Here is a 19574-nt window from a genome sequence, read left to right as displayed (position 1 = left end):
TAAGATGACACATCCTATCTGTGGCAGAGCTGGCTCTTCACAAGTCAGTGCTGCTGCCCTATAGAAAGGCCCCTCATTCTCAGGGCAAACTTACTGGATACAACACGTTCTCATCCTATGTTATTGCTCAAGGAATTTTCACACACAATCTCTAGTTGTCTTTTTGTAATGGAATAAGGAAAATGGCATCAAGTTAGAGCAATCAATCCAACATTCAGTCAAATTCTACTCTCAAAACCATTAGCCACACTCAATACCACAAAGAGCTGAAATGCAACAGTCTGGTGTATTTACTTACCTTTCAAATTTCTGACAAAACTATTCTGAAAACAGAAATGATACTTTGGCACACTTCAAGTTCTCAGCACAGCAAATCACACACAATAACACAGCACAAAGAACACCAAAAATGGGTATAATATTCTGGATTAGGCATAATGATTTGCATCTGGATTCATTGTTTAGGATAATATTCATCAGTGTGCCTTTGCCTTCCCTTAGCTTGCTCTTCCAAAAACACAGCTGCACTTCCAATGATTGCTGCTGTGTTACAGCCAGAAAACATCTTAGCAACGGCAAGCAGTATCTTAGCTCCCCAGGCAAAGAAGGCCCCTGGTTCTCTAATATCCACATCATGTTTATTTTTAGTTGCTATGTCCACATTCAATTCAAAGAAGTAGGCAATATGACAAATCCCTGCGTGATCAATCAGCCAAGAGCCCAAGAGACATGAAGAGAATAACCAATCTGGAAAATTAAACCAAGACTTTCCCCTAAAGAGACAATGGCCACCATTTTTAATATTTTATTATTTCCTAACCCTGGCAGCTCTTCAGCACTCAAGGCAGGACTGGACTTCAAAAGAAAGAAGGAAAGAGAAAAGAAAGTCTAGATTCTCAGTAAATCAAATATGAGCTAATCCTATGGTTCTCTTCTCAGAAAGGTATTTATTGCAGCTCAGTCTGCAAAAAGGATCTTAAAAAATTGAACAAGATCACATAAAATAACTTGTACTCTAATCTGCCCACAAAAGGATGACGCTACTTACAAGCCCTATCTGAAAAAAGAAAAAAAAAGGAAATGTTCCGCATTTGTAAGCTCCCTGACCAGTGTTTCACTGGTATTTAATAGATAACTCCAGGAACAATGGAACACAAACCTGGTTGGTGAATATCAACTATTACAATAGGGCCCCCAGCTGTCCTTTAGGACACTGTCATATCACAAATTCTCCTTCCCTGGCTATGGCATTTCTCCAGAATTGTTCACCTGGGAAAGAATCTCCCTCCCTCAGACAGCAAAAGACAAAATACAGCTGAATTTCTCTCATACGTTCTTTGTTTACAAGGCTTTAAACAACTTTTACTTAACAGAATTGTAACCATATATAATGATATTCCTATTATTGAAAACTAATGAAATGCTATTTTTCTTAAGGTGGTGCAAGCTTTTTTTTATGCTACAAGCTTTTTAAAAGTGAAAAGCAAAACTATAGTTTGTCAACGTTCAGTCTAAATGTTATTTCATAGTCATACGTACAGCAAATTTAATAGCAAAACTTTATTAAAAAATTACTAAAGTACCTACTATCCAGTGATATATGTCAAGTAATCACAGGAGAAGATCTATCTGCAGTAATTGGTTAGAATCTTTTCTCCCAAACTGAATTAAATTAGCACACAGGAAACAAATTAAGAGTTCAAATAAAAGACTGATGGGGCCAAGGACACAATGAGCACAGCGATCATTTGTCTCATAATGCTATCTTAGGCTGTATTCTTTGAACACAGAAATGCTTTGTATATTAAATAGAAATGACTATTTTCCCCTTCCACAAAGAAAATTATGTCTCTGCTTTTTTAAACATGTGATCCTCTAAGGGAAAAATCCTTTGTTTTCCCATGTTTGATGGAGTCATGAATATTAGAAATACATCAATCTCCTCAATTCATTAGAAAAAACATAAGCAGCATAAATACAGTAATAAAAGATTAATTACAAAGAGGCAGCTGCTGTGCACTGTCCTCAAAAGACCCTGATACTGGGAAAGATTGAAGGTGGGAGAAGGGGACAACAGAGGATGAGATGGTTGGATAGCATCACCGACTCAAAGGACATGAGTCTGAGTAAACTCTGGGAGTTGGTGATGGAGAAGGAGGCCTGGCATGCTGCAGTCCATGGGGTCACAGAGTTGGATATGACTGAGCAACTGAACTGAACTGAGAAATATAATCTCAGCCACATGTATCATTGTAAATTGTATAGTAGCTACATTAACAACAACAACAAAATGTTAAGTGAAGAAACCAGTGAAAAAATACAAATACTGCGTGGTTTCACTTACATGACGGATCAATCGTCAAACTCACGGGAACAGAAGGTAGAACAGTGGATGCCAGAGGCTGGAGGGAAGGGGACTGGGGAGTTGTTTAATGGGGGTGGCGTTTCCACCTTGCAATGTAGGCAGACTGGTTGCACAACAATGTGTATATACTTAACACTAATGAACTGTATACTTAAAAATGGTTAAGATGATTTTATATTATGTATGTTCTGTCACAACTAAAATTTTTCAACTTAAAAAAAGCAAAAAAACAGAGGCAAAATTAATTTGGTATATTTTAACCCAATGTTATCAATGACAGCATGTAAACAAGATAAAAAATTAATATAACAGTTTACATTCTCTTTTCAGGCTAATGCTTTAAACCCCATGTGTACTTACCTATACCATAGACCTCAATTCAGATACACCACATTTCAGGCACTCAGGAGCTGCAGTAGTATGGCTACTGGCTGCCCTACTGTAAAAGCACAGTTTGGCTGATGGTTGCTATGAAGCAATATGGACCACTATGGCCAGAGATCTAGATTTTACTAAGAAATACTATAATGTTAAAAATCAACAAATAATTGATTTCTTCTTAAATTATGTAAGGAGTATTTTGTATGGAGGGATGATGATGATGTACACAGAGCTTAAGTATTTGAAGACTTTTAAAATTTTATTTATTTTTGGCCATGCTGGGTCTTCATTGCTGCAGGCTTTTCTCTAGTTGCGGCAAGGGTTTCTCATTGCAGTGGATTCTCTCGTTGCAGAGCACAGATTCTAGGGAGCACACGCTTCAGCAGTTGTGGCTCCCAGACTAGAGCACAGGCTCAATAGTTGTGGTGCACAGGCTTAGTTGCTCGACAGCATGTGGAATCTTCCCAGATCAGGGATCAATTCTGTGTCTCCTGCATTGGCAGGCAGATTCTTTACCACTGAGCTACCAGGAAGCCTCATTTGAAGACTTCTAACAAATGTATATACAACCTCATAACAAATACCCAAATTGCTTTCTAGTTAATCACCTCCCCTTGTCCCACTGAGCAATGTATTCTAATTTCTAAATCCACAGATAACCTTTGCCACTATAGAACTTCACATAATGGAATCATACAATATTAATCTTTGTGACTAGCTTTTCTGATAACACTTTGTGATAATCATCCAACGTACAACATAATCATCTAAAGACATAGTTCATTCTTTTTCACTGCTATGGAGTAATCCACTTTTACGAATATACTAAAATTTTTTAAACCCAGTCTCTGTGATGAACATTTGAGTTGTTTTCAGTTTGGAGTCATTATGAATATAGCTGCTGTGAACAGTCTTATAAATTACTTTTGAGAGACATGAATTCATCCATCTTGGGATATATCTATGAGCCACATTCAACCTGCTGTCTATTTCCATATAGCTTGAGTACTATATAGTAGTAGTATAAGTATAAACTATGTACAAAATAAGCTACAAGCATGTATTATACAACACAGGGAACATAGCCAATATTTTATAAGTATAAATGGAGTATAACCTTTAAAACCTGTGTGTGAATCACTATATCATACACCTGTAACTTACATAATACTATACATCAAAGTATACTTCAGTTTTAAAAAATAGTATTTTCATCAAAAAACATTAGGTTTTATATTTTGAATGCTTGGAAAACATCAAAAGAAAAATAATTCATGATGTGAAAATTATGAAATATAAATTTCAATATCCATAAATAAAGTTTTACTGGAACACAGCCATGCTCTTTTGTTTACACATTTTGCTTTCCCAGTTCAAGAGCAGAGTTGGATATTTGCAACAAAAGCCATATAGCTCACAAAGCCTAAAATATCCACTACTTAGCCCTTTACAGGAAAAGTTTGCTGACACCTGTCTTATACGATACAGTGCTTAAAGTAAAACATAGTCTCACTAAAACAAAAAAGTTTCATTTAATGGAAAAATACTTTATGTTACTTGAGCTTTAAATTTTAAGTAATTTAAATTGTTGATTTAATTAAAATTCAATTTCTCACGGGCACTAGACACATTTTAAATGCTCTATAGCCAGTTTCACAGGACTAGTGACTACCATATGAGATAGCACAGTTTAGATGCTTGGCCAAAGGATTACCCAATTTTATGCTCACAAAAACACTACAAACCAGCTACTATTGGACACCTGCTCCAGTATGAAAAACATAGACAGTGTATTAAAAAGCAGAGACATAACTTTGCTGACAAAGGTTCGTATAGTCAAAGGTATGGTTTTTCCAATAGCCATGTATGGATATGAGAATTGGACCATAAAGAAGGCTGAGCATCAAAGAACTGATACTTTTGATTTGTGGTGTTAGAGAAGATTCTCGAGAGTACCTTGGACTGCAAGGAGATCAAACTAGTCTGTCCTAAAGGAAATCAACCCTGAATATTCACTGGAAGGACTGAGGCTAAAGCTGAAGCTCCAATACTTTGGTCACCTGACGCAAAGAGCCAACTCACTGGAAAAAGACTTTGATGCTGGGAAAGACTGAGGGCAGGAGGACAACTAGGCAGCAGAGGATGAGATGGTTATATAGCATCACTGACTCAATGGACATGAATTTCAGCAAACTACAGGAGATAATGAAGGACAGGGGAGCCTGCCGTGCTCTAGTGACTGAACAAACTCTCGAGTAGTTCAAGGGTCAGTTGTAATTGTTATCCAAACATATGCATACCAAGGGGGGAAATGGGGATGGGATGAAATGCAAGATTGGTCTTGACATACATATCCTACTATGTATAATGTCTATGCCCCAACCAGTAATGCTGAAGAAGCTAAGTTGAACGGTTCTATGAAGACCTAAAAGACCTTCTAGAACTAACACCCAAAAAAGATGTCCTTTTCATTATAGGGGACTGGAATGCAAGAGTAGGAAGTCAAGAAATACCTGGAATAACAGGCAAATTTGACTTTGGAGTACAGAATGAAGCAGGGCAAAGGCTAACAGAGTTTTGCCAAGAGAACAGACTGCTCATAGCAAACACCCTCTTCCAATGACACAAGAGAAGACTCCACACATGGACATCACCAGATGGTCAATACCGAAATCAGACTGATTGTATTCTTTGCAGCCAAAGATGGAGAAGTTCTATACAGTCAGCAAAAATAAGACCAGGAGCTGACTATGGCACAGACCATGAACTTATTGCCAAATTCAGACTTGAATTGAAGAAAGTAGGGAAAACCACTAGAACATTCAGGTATGACCTAAATCAAATCTTTTACGATTATATACTGGAAGTTGACATATAGATTCAAGGGATTACATCTAATAGACAGAGTGCCTGAAGAACTAAGGATGGAGATTTGTGACACTGTACAGGAGGCAGGGACCAAGATCATCCCCAAGGAAAAGAAAAGTAAAAAGGCAAAATGGTTGTCTGAGGAGGCCTTACAAAGAGAGAAGCCAAAGGCAAAGGAGAAAAGGAAAGATATACCCATTTGAATGCAGAGTTCCAAAGAATAGCAAGGAGAGGTAAGAAAGACTTCGTCAGCGATCAAGGCAAACAAATAGAGAAAAACAATAGAATGGGAAAATCTAGAGATCTCTTCAAGAAAATTAGAGATACCAACGGAACATTTCATGCAAAGATGGGCACAATAAAGAACAGCAATGGTATGGACCTAACAGAAGCAGAAGACATTAAGAAGATGTGGCAAGAATATACAGAAGAACTATACAAAGAAGATCTTCATCACCCAGATAATCATGATAGTGTAATCACCAACCTAGAGCCAGACATCCTGGAATGCGAAGTCAAGTGGGCCTTAGGAAGCATCACTACAAACAAGAAGGTGATGGAATTCCAGTTGAGCTATTTCAAATCCTGGAAGATGATGCTGTGAAAGTGCTGCACTCAATATGCCAGCAAATTTGGAAAACTCAGCAGTGGCCACAGGACTGGAAAAGGTCCGTTTTCATTCCAATCCCAAGGAAAGGCAATGCCAAAAAATGCTCAAACTACCACATTAATTGCACTCATCTCACACACTAGTAAAGTAATGCTCAAAATTCTCCAAGCCAGGCTTCAACAGTACGTGAACCATGAACTTCCAGAGGTTCAAGCTGGATTTGGAAAAGGCAGAGGAACCAGAGATCAAATTGCCAACATTTGCTGGATCATCTAAAAAGCAAGAGAGTTACAGAAAAACATCTATTTCTGCTTTGTTGACTATGCCAAAGCCTTTGACTGTGTGGATCACAATAAACTGTGGAAAATTCTGAAAGAGATGGGAATACCGGACCACCTGACCTGCCTCTTGAGAAACCTGTACACAGGTCAGAAAGCAACAGTTAGAACTGGACATGGAACAACAGACTGGTTCCAAATAGGGAAAGGAGTACATCAAGGCTGTATATTGTCACCCTGGTTATTTAACTTATATGCAGAGTACATCATGAGAAACACTGGTCTGGAAGAAGCACAAGCTGGAATCAAGATTGCCGGGAGAAATATCAATAACCTCTGAGATGCAGATGACACCATATAAGAAGAACTAAAGAACCTTTTGATGAAAGTGAAAGAGGAGAGTGAAAAAGTTGGCTTAAAACTCAACATTAAGAAAACTAAGACCATGGCATCTGGTCCCATAACTTCATGGCAAATAGATGGGGAAACAATGGAAACAGTGACAGACTTTTTTGGAGGGGGCTCCAAAATCACTGCAGATGGTGACTGCAGCCATGAAATTAAAAGACACTTACTCCTTAGAAGAAATGTTATGACCAACCTAGACATCATATTAGAAAGCAGAGACATTACTTTGCCAACAAAGGTCCATCTAGTCAAAGCTATGGTTTTTCCAGTAGTCATGTATGGATGTGAGAGTTGGACTATAAAGAAAGCTGAGCACAGAAGAATTGATGCTTTTGAACTGTGGTGTTGGAGAAGATTCTTGAGAGTCCCTTGGACTGCAAGGAGATCCAACCAGTCAATTCTAAAGGAAATCAGTCCTGAATATTCATTGGAAGGACTGATGCTGAAGCTGAAACTCCAATACTTTGGCCACCTGATGCGAAGAGCTGACTCATTGGAAAAGACCCTGATGCTGGGAAAGATTGAAGGCAGGAGGAGAAGGGGACGACAGAGGATGAGATGGTTGGATGGCATCACCAACTCAATGGACATGATTTTAAGTAAACTCTGGGAGTTGGCGATGGACAGGGAGGCCTGGCATTCTGCAGTCCATGGGGTCACAGAGTATCAGACTCGACTGAGCGACTGAACTCAACTGAACTGAACTGACTACGTTAAAATAGATAACTAATGAGAACCTACTGTATAGCACAGGGAACTCTCTCAGTGCTCTGTGGTGACCTAAATGTGAAGGAAATCTAAAAAACTGGATGTATGTATGTGTGCTTAGTTGCTCATCGTGTCCAACTCTTTGAGACCCATGGACTGCAGTCCACCAGGCTTCTCCGTGCATGGGGATTCTCCAGGCACAAATACCAGAGTGAGTTGCCATTCCCTTCTCCAGGGGATCTTCCCAAACCAGGGATCAAACCCAGGTCTCCCGCATTGCAGGCAGATTCTTCACCACCTGAGCCACCAGGATATACATATATATATGACTAATTCACCTTGCTGCACAGCAAAAACTAACACAACATTATAAAGCAACTATATTCTGATGATTTTTTTAAATTGCTCCAAGAAGGGGTTCACAGATTTCACACTGTCAAAGGGGCCATGGCACAATAAAGTTTCAAAACACTACTCTAGACCCTGCTACACCTTCCCTCAGTCCTCACACTTCCTCTTGGCCTGTCTTTGGAAAGCAGGAAGGTTTGCTCCCAGGACAGATGTTCACACATGGTTTCCTCCACAAGAACTCTCTGCCAGCCTTGAACTTCACCCCAACACCACCTTCTGCCCTCCTAAATTAGCTTTCCCAACAGCATTACCCCAGCTCCCACTAGGGTGAGGCTAGAGAAAAGCCTGGGGCTAGCACTTGAGGTACTCCCTCTCAGGGCCCTAGAAAGTCAGAGTCAGCACTTGCAGGGTCCAGGGAGCTAGCACCCCCTACAGTTATACATCTCCTACAGTTATACACCCTGGGTGCCTCTTGCCTCCCTCCAGTTTGGGCCCTAATGTGACCAAATCTGTACTCAGAGCTTAAGCAAAGCTCTTGAAGATACTCCAATTGACTGTCTTTAGAAGTCACTCTCAACCCTGGCTCCACAGAAGAATCACCTGGGGTGCTCTGAAAAACCCTGTGCTAAAGCCACATGTCTGCAGGTAGCCCCAGGTTCCTGTAGTTTTTATTTTGCATTTAGAGTTACCCAGATGATTCTCAAGTGCATACATGGTTGGGAACCAATGCCTTAGAGAGACGACTTCTGTAAGCATCCCTCAGAAGTTCCTGGTGAACGTGAATTCCAAATGTTTGCGTTAAAAAGAGTGACAGACAATTAAGACTCACTCCCCATGCCCAGGCATTTGTGTCTTCATGTATTCATTCAACAAACATGCCCTGAGTATCCACAAGGCCCCTCTCAGTACAGGGTTACCAGATGCTCCTCCCTTCCCCTTAGATGTGCAGACTGCTGAGGAAGACAGCCAAAAAATTACTCAAACCTGTAAAGGAGTACTTACAAACCCTAACTAAAGAGCTATGAAGGAGCAGACAGTGAGAGAATTAAGAAGGAAACTGTCACATTATCCAGCACTAACAGGCCCATCCAAGGATTACCTAATTCCCTAGGGATGCATGCTTTTAAGTTTCTATTTACTCTTGATGAAGCATTTTACAATTCTGAAAGGGTAGCTATTAACTTGTGGAAAATTTGTTAGATAACAAACACTTCTTTTCTGATAGCAGTGCAAATGAATTTTATCTTACAAAAGAGTATAATAACCCAGTTACAGTTTTATTGTCCTGTAGGGCATTAATCAATTTTATACGTAATTTAGCAATCTTATTCCAGCATTCTTTCTTTCCGTGACTATAAACACTTCTGACTTTCCTACACTTTCTTGAACCAGCTCTACTATATGCTGGTTCCTTTGTTAATGAATTAATTTGACAGGACATACTTTAGATAGGGTGTCAGGTACAGCCTTGGAACCCTAAAGAGCGAGGAGGAGATGCAGCACTGGAAGGAGAGGATGGAGAACAGACCACTAGCAACCCAAGATCTTGACATAACATGCTCTTTCCTGCAGTAGGAAAGAGGTGGCCCAGAAATGGATACACAGCCAGTAAGGCTGGGGGACAGATTACATGAAAGAAAAGAGATTTGAGATGAGGAGGGGTAGTAGGCAGAGACTAGATTATGCAAGGCCTTACAGATAACTGTAGGGACTTCGAACTTTGAGCTATGTACAACAAGCAACCACAGGGAGAGTTTCAAGGAGCTATATAAAATAATCTATTTTGAAAAAGCTACTCTTAGTGCTATGTGGGGAAAGAGACTGGAGTAGAAAAGAGAGAAGGCCAAGAAACTAATGACAAAATCATTGTGGCATCAGGAATGTGGCTGTAGGTGGCCTCATTTAGCAGAGGTAGAAAGATGCAGGAAGCAAGCAATGAGATTAGAGCCATATTGGCAGAACTTTTTTTAATTAATTATCTTAATTGGAGGATAATTACTTTACATATTGTGATGGTTTCTGCCATACATTGACATGAAACAACCACAGGTGCACATGTGAGCCCCCATCCTGAACCCCCCTCCCACCTCCCTCCCCACTCCATCCCTCCAGGTTGTCCCAGAGCACAGGCTTTGGATGTCCTGCTTCACTCATCGAACTTGCACTGGTCATCTATTTTACATATGGTAATACACATTTCAACGCTATTCTCTCAATCATCCCACTCTCACCTTCTCCCACATAGTCCAAAGGGCTGTTCTTTACTTCTGTGTCTCTTCTGCTGCCTTCCATATAAGATTGTCGTTACCATCTTTCTAAATTCCATTTATATGCATTAATATACAGTATTTGTATTTCTCTTTCTGACTTATTTCACTCTGTATAATAGTCTCCAGTTTCATCCACATCATTAGAACTGACTCAAATGCATTCCTTTTTATAGCTGAGTAACATTCCATTGTGTATATGTACCACAACTTCCTGATCCATTTGTCTGCCAATGGACATCTAGGTTTCTTCCATGTCCTAGCCATTGTAAACAGTGCCACAATGAACACTGAGGTACATGTGTCTCTTTCAATTCTGGTTTCCTTGGGTGTCTCTTTCAATTCTGGTTTCCTCGGTGTGTATGCCCAGCAGTGGGATTGCTGGGTTGTATGGCAGTTCTATTTCCAGTTTTTCAGGAATCTCCACACTGTCCTCCATAGTGGCTGTGCCAGTTTGCATTCCCACCAACAGTGTAAGAGGGTTCCCTTTTCTCCACACCCTCTCCAGCATTTATTGTCTGTAGACTTTTTGACAACAGCCATTCTGACCAGCATGAGATGATACCTCATTGTGGTTTTGATTTGCATTTCTCTAATAATGAGTGATGTTGAGCATCTTTTCATGTGTTTGTTAGTCATCTGTATGTCTTGTTTGGAGAAATGTCTGTTTAGTTCTTTGGCCCATTTTTGCTTGGGGTGTTTGGGTTTTTTTGGTATTGAGCTGCATGAGCTGCTTGTTTATTTTGGAGATTAATTCTTTGTCAGCTGTTTTGTTTACTATCATTTTCTCCCATTCTGAAGGCTGCCTTTTCACCTTGCTTATAGTTTTCTTAGTTGTGCAAAAGCTTTTAAGCTTAATTAGGTCCCATTTGTTTTTGTTTTTACTTCCATTACTCTGGTAGGTGGGTCATAGAGGATCCTGCTGTGATTTATGTCGGAGAGTGTTTTGCCTAAGTTTTCCTCTAAGAGTTTTATAGTTTCTGGTTTTACATTTAGATCTTTAATCGATTTTAACTTTATTTTTGTGTATGGTGTTAGAAAGTGTTCTAGTTTCACTTTTCCCCGTGGCTAACCACTTTTCCCCAGCACCACTTGTTAAAGAGACTGTCTTTTCTCCATTGTATATTTTTGCCTTCTTTGTCAAAGATAAGGTGTCCATAGATGTGTGGATTTATCTCTGGGCTTTCCATTTTCTTTCATCGATCTACATTTTTGTCTTTGTGCCAGTACCATACTGTCTTGATGACTGTAGCTTTGTAGTATAGTCTGAAGTCAGTAAGGCTGATTCCTCCAGTTCCATTCTTCTGTCTCAAGATTGCTTTGGCTATTCAAGGTTTTTTTGGGTTTCCATACAAATTGTGAAATTATTTGTTCTAGTTCTGTGAATAATACCATTGGTAGCTTGATAGGGATTGCACTGAATCTATAGATTGCTTTGGGTAGTATACTTATTTTCACTGTATTGATTCTTCCAATCCACAAACATGGTATATTTTTCCATCTATTTGTGTCATCTTTGATTTCTTTCATTAGTGTTTTATAGTTTTCCATATATTAGGTCTTTTGTTTCTTTAGGTAAATTTATTTATAAGTATTTTATTCTTTTTGTTGCAATGGTGAATGGGATTGTTTCCTTAATGTCTCTGTTTTTTCATTGTTAGTGTATAGGAATACAAGGAATTTCTGTGTATTAATTTTTTATCCTGCAACTTTACTATATTCATTGATTAGCTCTAGTAATTTTCTGGTGGTATCTTTAGGGTTCTTTATGTAGAAGATCATGTCATCTACAGTGAGAGTTTTAATTTGGATTCCTTTTATTTCTTTTTCTTCTCTGATTGCTGTGGCTAGGACTTCCAAAACTATGCTGAATAGTAGTGGTGAGAGTAGGCACCCTTGTCTTATTCCTGATTTTAGTGGAAATACTTTCAATTTTTCACTATTGAGGATAATGTTTGCTGTGGGTTTGTCAGATATGGCTTTTATTATGTTAAGGTATGTTCCTTCTATGCCTGCTTTCTACAGAGTTTTTATCATAAATGGGTGTTGAATTTTGTCAAAGGCTTTCTCTGTATCTAATGAGAGAATCATATGGTTTTTAATCTTGCAATTTGTTAATATGGTGTATCACACTGATTGATTTGTGAATACTAAAGAATCCTTGCATCCCTGGAATAAAGCCCACTTCATCATGATGTATGATCCTTTTAATATGTTGTTGGATTCTGTTTGCTAGAATTTTGTTGAGAATTTTTGCATCTATGTTCATCAGTGATATTGGCCTGTAGTTTTCTTCTTTTGTGGCATCTTTGTCTGGTTTTGGTATCAGGGTGATGGTAGCCTCATAGAATGAGTTTTGGAGTTTGCCTTCCTCTGCAATTTTCTGGAAGAGTTTGAATAGGATAGATGTTAGCTCTTCTCTAAATTTTTCATAGAATTCACCCATATTGGCAGGACTTCTGATGGAGGGAGGGAAAGGAGAAAATCAAGAACGTCTTCTAAGTTCTTGGATTAAGCAACTGCATATGGTAGAGGTATTTAGCAAAATGGGAAAGACTAGGGGTTAAAGGTTAACACACACATACACACAGGCACATGTCACTCATGAAGTAAGGGTATGATTCTTATAGAAGAAGGACTGAAAGGACTCACAACTCCCTGTGTGATAGGTCTTTCAGATTAGGCTCTTAGCATTCTCTTTCACCTTCAAGGTTTATGTCATCAAACATTAAGCTAATGGATTTCAAGCAAAAAATTGGAAAATGCTAAGTGGCAGCTCAAAGTTTGGCCCAGTCTTACACTCATCCTTATTCAACATATGCTGACTGCAAGTAACTTGTTCAAAAAACCTTTAAATGAAGGAAGAAAATCAAGAATTAACTCTGAGTAATACTTAAACCCTCAGTGGTAAAAAGCAGCATCAGTATTTATAAAATGGAGAAAGCCTCATATTTGGAAAAAGGGTTAATCCCTTATACAAGTGATAACTTAGACAATCCACCCCTTCCACCCCCTCCCCCATCCCCAGGAAATTAAGCTATAGATCTGAGCACAGATCAGGTAAAAGATTTCAGTCTAACCAAATGTAAGCAACAAAGGTGTCAGAAGTTTATTCTTTTATACAACAAAGAAGCTCTGAACTCTTCCAGAAGATGAAGTCGGGAGATACTATAATAAAGATTAATGATCATTTACAATGGAATGGAAACTTTCAGTGCCTACCACAAACCGAAATTCAGTGAGCTATAACTCTGAACAAATCACAGCAAACACTGACCAACAGACACCAAACCAGCCACTGAAATTACACTCCATCAAGAAACCTATTTCAAGGAACCAAATTATATAATACCAAGGGATGCTTTGGGGGTCAGGTTGTTTTGGGTTTTTTTTTTTTTTTTTCCTGTTCAGGAAACATTCCAGATTTACAGATTAGAATTGGGACCTTACTAAACAGAAAAAATCATCCAGAAGAGGCTACTCTGCATAACAATAAAAAGCCTGGGAAATGGAGGCTGAGATCCTGGTTGGAGCTGGTTAGAACCTAACATCCTTAGGCAAGTTGCTTAATTCCCCTACACTTCCATTTTCACATCTGTAAAACGGGGATAATAACAGCACCAGGATAGAGACTTTCAGAGTTCACCCACACCCAGTCTCCTCTACTTGCAGGCACACGAGGGAACTACAACCCCCAAAGCCTGCTCTGCATGTCAGTAGATCCATGTGCCAAGTTCTGGCCAATGCACTGTGAGCAGCAGTAACCTGAGTCACATCCACGCCAAAGCATTTAACTGCTAGGCTGAGAAACTATTTCTCTGTTGTGGCAATTACGGGAACAGGTGCTGTGTTGGAGGTGCCACAGGATAAAGCTGCCAGTATCACAGAGCCAACACATGGAGGGCAGCTGCCCTGGAGGGTCACCCTGACCCACTGCAAAGCAGTAAGCAAGCCTTTGTTCCATTAAGGCACTCACATTTCAGTGGTATTTGTTATCACAGCTTATTCTAGGCAATGCAAATTGACACAATTATCTAGTTTAGGTAAATGTCATGAGGACTAAATGATATAGTGTCTGGCACACACTAAGCCTTTAATAAAGATTAGCAGGATGATTGCAGCTTCCTAATGGTTAGTGTAAAAAAAAGCTTCATTTTCTATAGTCAATTTATCAGAATCTTCTCTGCTATTTGGAGCTACAAGGTTACCATGGACTAACCATAAATCCTGAGCCCACAGAAAGATCCACTAGGGACTTCACAGAACAGATAGGAATAGTTGGGTGATTTTTATCTCAAAATGAGGAAAAGGGCAAAGTTCCTGCATAGCTGTGTAGACACAGGAAAGTAATTCATATCACAGTGAACTAACAAAAGACCTCAGCACATCCACTGAATAATCACGTTCTTTAAACAGCTTAGTAAAACCAGTACTGAAGCAGGGCAAATGATGCTAAGAGTTTGGGGCTTTGCTTTTGGTTTAAGTCATGAAAAGTGCTCAAGTATGTGGTGGGTTTGGGGCAGGAATAGCAAGATAAGAAAATGATAAATAAAAACTCTGAGAAGATAAATTCATTACGAAAAATATTTAGTAGCCCCCAAGTACTTAATAGGGCTTTGGGAATTGAGAGATTAAAAGATAATCATACTTGACATGCCTGGCAAGAACAGAAGAGAGAGAGAAGGGGCAGCTCCACTCAAATTCTCCCTGTTACTCAGTTCCTTGTCCCTCATAGAACCTTAAACAACATAGATTCCTCAAGTGGAAAATTAAACTGAGTCTTACTATTTTGCCACAAGTTCTAGAACCCTTGTCCCAATCTTTCTCAGCTAAAGAACAAAATCTATTTTTAACGGCAAGTCAGATAAAAGAAACTAACCTCAGGTCACTCTCTGAATTTTTTCTCATTAAAAAAAAAATTAAGACACCTGGTAAGTCCTATTTAATAGAAGAGATGGAAGAAGAAACAAAAAATTCCACAAATGCTTACAGAACAGGCCTTAAACCCAGGTCTCTTTTTCATGACAAAAATGGTTCTCATTAAAAAAAAAAAAAAACTGTCATGGATAACAGAATGTATAAATGGGAGATACTTACCACATTTAATACTCTCTATCCGCACAGGGAGGCCAGACTGTGCCGCAGCAATTAATTTCAGGGCAACGTAAAACTGTGTCGGACCAAAATAACCAACCCGCTTGGCACCACACAATTCTGTGATCTGAAAACAGACAAGAGAAGGGATGCTGAAAATTCCATTTCATAATGGGGAAATGAGACAAGATAAATTATGAAATCTCAAGGATTTCATGGGGTAAATAATCAAAAAGTCCCTGGAGAGCCTATGTGTACACGCTGATGGGATTCTTTATCCTCTAGTTTGCAGGGAGGTTTTCAATTTGGGTAATTCAATTCTACCCACGCATGATGTTTCAGAACTGGGTGATTATTCTTCCTCTTTCAAAGATAAAAATAAAGGTGACAAAGGATGGCTGTTAATCTTCTTACAAAAGAGTGACTTTTTCAGGGGGTGGACTGTAATGTACAAAGTCTAGAAAGTCACGAAGGTGAAAAGAGAACAGTTTAGTCATCATTATTATTTGTGGATTATCCCAGTTGATCGAAATTAAATGTGAGTTCATTGTTTTTTTAAAGTTCTCAAGCAAAATGATTTCCTAAGCATCAAAATTACATCTTGAGTGCACACTTCAAGGAAACAAAAAAGAAGTACTACATATACAAATATTATTATCAAAATATTGTGATCTTTATCACTTGTAGACCTTAAACTAACATGATATGTCCTATTGGTAGTTTAAAATAACAAATTAAATATACAATGACTTCTCTAAAGTTATTTCTAAGTAAGAGATACTCAAAAGTTCAAATAAGACTAAGTGGGGGTAAAGAACTAAGAAGCACCCTCACTTCCTATGTCCCAGAGGAAAATATTACATATTTATTCTAGAAATGATCTCTGCATATATGTAGTACACACCTGTGTTTTTCCTGTTGTTTATTAAAACTTTATACAAATAGACTATCACATACTATTTTGGGACTTGTTTTTCTTTTAGCATTATCCCTTGACTATTCTTCTCTATCAGCACAATTAAAATTACCACGTTGCTTTAACAACTGCATAATATTCTGCTATAAAGATATACTGTGCATTTTTTATTATTATTATTAGTTGGTTCCTTATGGATGGAATTTTAGATTTCCAATAATTACTTTTAGATTTAGATTTCCAATAATTATAGGAAAAATCATTATTCCAATAATTTCCAAAATATCACAAATGCTTTCAGAGCAAACTATAAGCAGCCACTAAGTAATCTTAAGAAAATTACAATAAAAATTCAACTAGGATGTAAGCAAAAAATAGCAGCATAAGGGTCACCAAAAACACTCTCCTCCATCAGAACAATGAGAAACTAACTAAAATGGACAGAACTCTGGAAATTGACCAAAAGTTTGCAGCAATCGGGGGGGGGGGGGGGGGCAGGGGGCACACAGTGGTGTTATTCAAGAAAAACAGCCTCATCTCAGGAAGAATGGTGAGTTTTGTGGCATTTTAACTGGCCTTATTTCCATTCTCTTTCACTCCTACTCTGGGTATTTTCACTGTATTGCAGACATCCCCAGCCTGCAGTCATAGTAAGACTGGCAGCCACTGAAAGGACAGAGTTGGGCTTCTTGGTTGTGACAGCTATTGTTTGTCATCAAACTGGGTTATCTTGCGTCCATTATTTCTTCAAATATTTATCTGTCCCTCTCTCTTTCTCCTTCTGGTACTTTCTGTCTCCTCTCTCTCTCTCCTTCAGTCTACTGTCTACTGCTCCTAGTCCTAGACTAGGAGCTACAGTTAGGGGGGTAAGTCCTATCTTCTCAGCTATACTTACCAAGAAGAGTCCTCCATTGCATGGAACTGATGGGAGTCGGGAGAGGATGAGGTCATGGCCCAAATGCTGCTGGCTCACTGTTCTTACTAAGATTTAGTAGATTTTCTTGAATAAATCTTTCTACATTTGCTGTATGTTTTCAGGCCAATTTCCAGAGACTTTAAATGATTGTCCTTTATAATTTTTACAGTTAAGAGGTTATTTCACTGGGAAGAAGATCTGCTGAGTTTTTCACACTGCCATTCCAAAACTCTCAACCCTCCCAGATTGAGTCTTGAGTGGAGAAGCAATAGAACGTTATGGTATAAAGAACAGTTCTTGGAGTAAATGACTTAGGTGTGAATCCCTGCCTTAGCACCAATCGGCTGCCTGTATAACCTAAGGCAAGTTACTTACCTTTTGTGCCTCAGTCTCCCCTTAAGTGTAAACAGGTACTCACCTCATGTAAGTTAAAGTAGCAGTGCCAACAATAGCGTCCATTCAATAAACATGCGATTGTCTAATTTTTTGGTCCACTTGTTTATTTTGTTGCCATTCTAGCTGCATATTAGAATAACCTAAGTAGATTTTGAAAATATAAAGAGACCTAGTCTCCACTTCCAAAGATTCTGCTTTAATTAGTCAGTGGTGCAGCCCAGGAATGGGTATTTTTGTAACACTCTCAAGGTAATTCTAAAGTGCAGCCAAAGCTGAGAATCACTGCTCTTTGATAATCTTATTCTTTCCCAAGCTTCAATGACCATACATAAATGCTAATGATCACCAAATCACTCTCTCCAAACCTAACAACTTGGATACTTCATACAGTTTTCCAAAACCCTACTGGACATCTCTATGCGGATACCCTAAGCCATCTCAGACATAATATAAATAAGCCCTACTCATTTGCCCCTCCTCACATATCCTTGAACCTGCTGATCTTCCAGCAACCCTCGCTTCAGCTGTTGGCATCAACCATACTATACCTTGAATCAGAAACTTATTTTCAATGCTAATCACATCCAGTCAATTCTATCACAGAACCATCTACCAAATCAAGCCTATCTTCTCATTTGCAACACCTTAATCCCTTCCTAATATCTCACTTGGCCATCATGACAGATTTTATTTTTTAGTAAAATTCACACAAATTAGCATAAAGCAGGGACAAGTTTCTTTTTTTTCTTTTTTAACTTTATTCCAATAGTTGGTGTTCTTCTCTCAACAAAAAGGTCAGGCACTAGGATCCCACAGGCTGAGTGGTGCAGCCAAAAAATATTTATAAAAAGTAAAAAAAATATCCTGCATCAAACCTGGACTGGCGATTCTTTCTTATATGATATTATACATGTTTCAATACAATATTGTAAAGTAATTAGCCTCCAATTAAAATAAATAATTTTAAATTTTTTTAAAAGTACACAAATTTTTTAAAAAGTAAAAAATAAATCACATCACAATAAGCCATCTATCTGCATGTGACTAACTCTCTACTAGGCTAAGCTCTATGAAATAGGGAGATGTGTCTTGCTTATTAGTTTCTTTGCCCACCGCATTCTTTGTGCTTAATAAACAGTGTTTGAACAGTTTGCTTGAACCAGTCTCCCCTCAGCAGATTTTCCAATCCCAGTTCATCCTCCATAGTGCCTACATACCTGCCTTTTAAAAGCTGACAATACTGTTCTCAGGCTGAAAGACATCTCAGCCTGGATCCTCACCACCCTCAAGACAAAATTCTGTCTTCGTAGCATAGCATTAAAGTTCCTTCATAACCTGGCCCTGAGCAGCTTCTCTAGTTTCACCTCTTGACACACACACACGGTCACAATTCTATAGCTGCATTCATCTTCTCTTGCTTCCCCAAAAGCATCTTGCCCATTTACATTTCTGTGCCTAGTGCACACAGCGCACAAGATGGGAAACTAAGTAGCCTTGACGTCAAGGCTGGTCAGGCTGAAATCTAGCTTCCTCAAATATAAAATAGATATTGTCACTCCCATAAGAGTATGAGGGAAAAAAATAAATAATGTACTAAATGAACCTGCTATAATGCTTCGTTGTTGTTTAGTCACTAGGTCATATCCAGCTCTCTTGGGACCCCATAGACTGCAGCCCACCAGGCTCCTCAACCCATGGGATTTCCCAGGCAAGAATACTGGAGTGGGTTGCCATTTGCTTCTCCAGGGGATCTTCCCAAACCAAGGATCAAACCTGTTTCTCTTGCATGGCAAGTGGATTCTTTACCACTGAGCCACCAGGGAAGCCCGATATAATGCTTAGCAGTGTTCAATAATTGTTGACTTCCATCCTATTCACCTGGACCTGGAACATTCTCCCTCCCTACTAGATTAAACTCAAATGTTACAGGCTCTATAGCTTCTTCCCAAGTCCCCAGGTATAGTCTATTTTCCCAGTGTACACTCCGATTATTCAAATATCTATAAATGTGTATTA

The 19574-nt window shown here is 38.8% G+C and overlaps 1 protein-coding gene across 2 annotated transcripts in view; it reads right to left on the bottom strand.

Moving 5' to 3' along the window:
- The window catches only part of REPS2 (RALBP1 associated Eps domain containing 2), a 244308-nt gene that overhangs the window by 169830 nt on the left and 54904 nt on the right, over positions 1-19574 (bottom strand). For both annotated transcript variants that reach the window (XM_027533588.1, XM_027533589.1), the window contains exon 2: positions 15334-15457. In XM_027533588.1, coding sequence (XP_027389389.1) covers positions 15334-15457 — 124 coding nt within the window. The remainder of the gene's footprint in view (positions 1-15333; positions 15458-19574) is intronic.

The sequence above is a fragment of the Bos indicus x Bos taurus genome, chromosome X (assembly GCF_003369695.1).
Source record: "Bos indicus x Bos taurus breed Angus x Brahman F1 hybrid chromosome X, Bos_hybrid_MaternalHap_v2.0, whole genome shotgun sequence".
Taxonomy (NCBI): domain Eukaryota; kingdom Metazoa; phylum Chordata; class Mammalia; order Artiodactyla; family Bovidae; genus Bos; species Bos indicus x Bos taurus.
The sequence above is the reverse complement of the archived record's forward strand: the minus strand, read 5'-3'. Positions and strand labels throughout refer to the sequence as shown.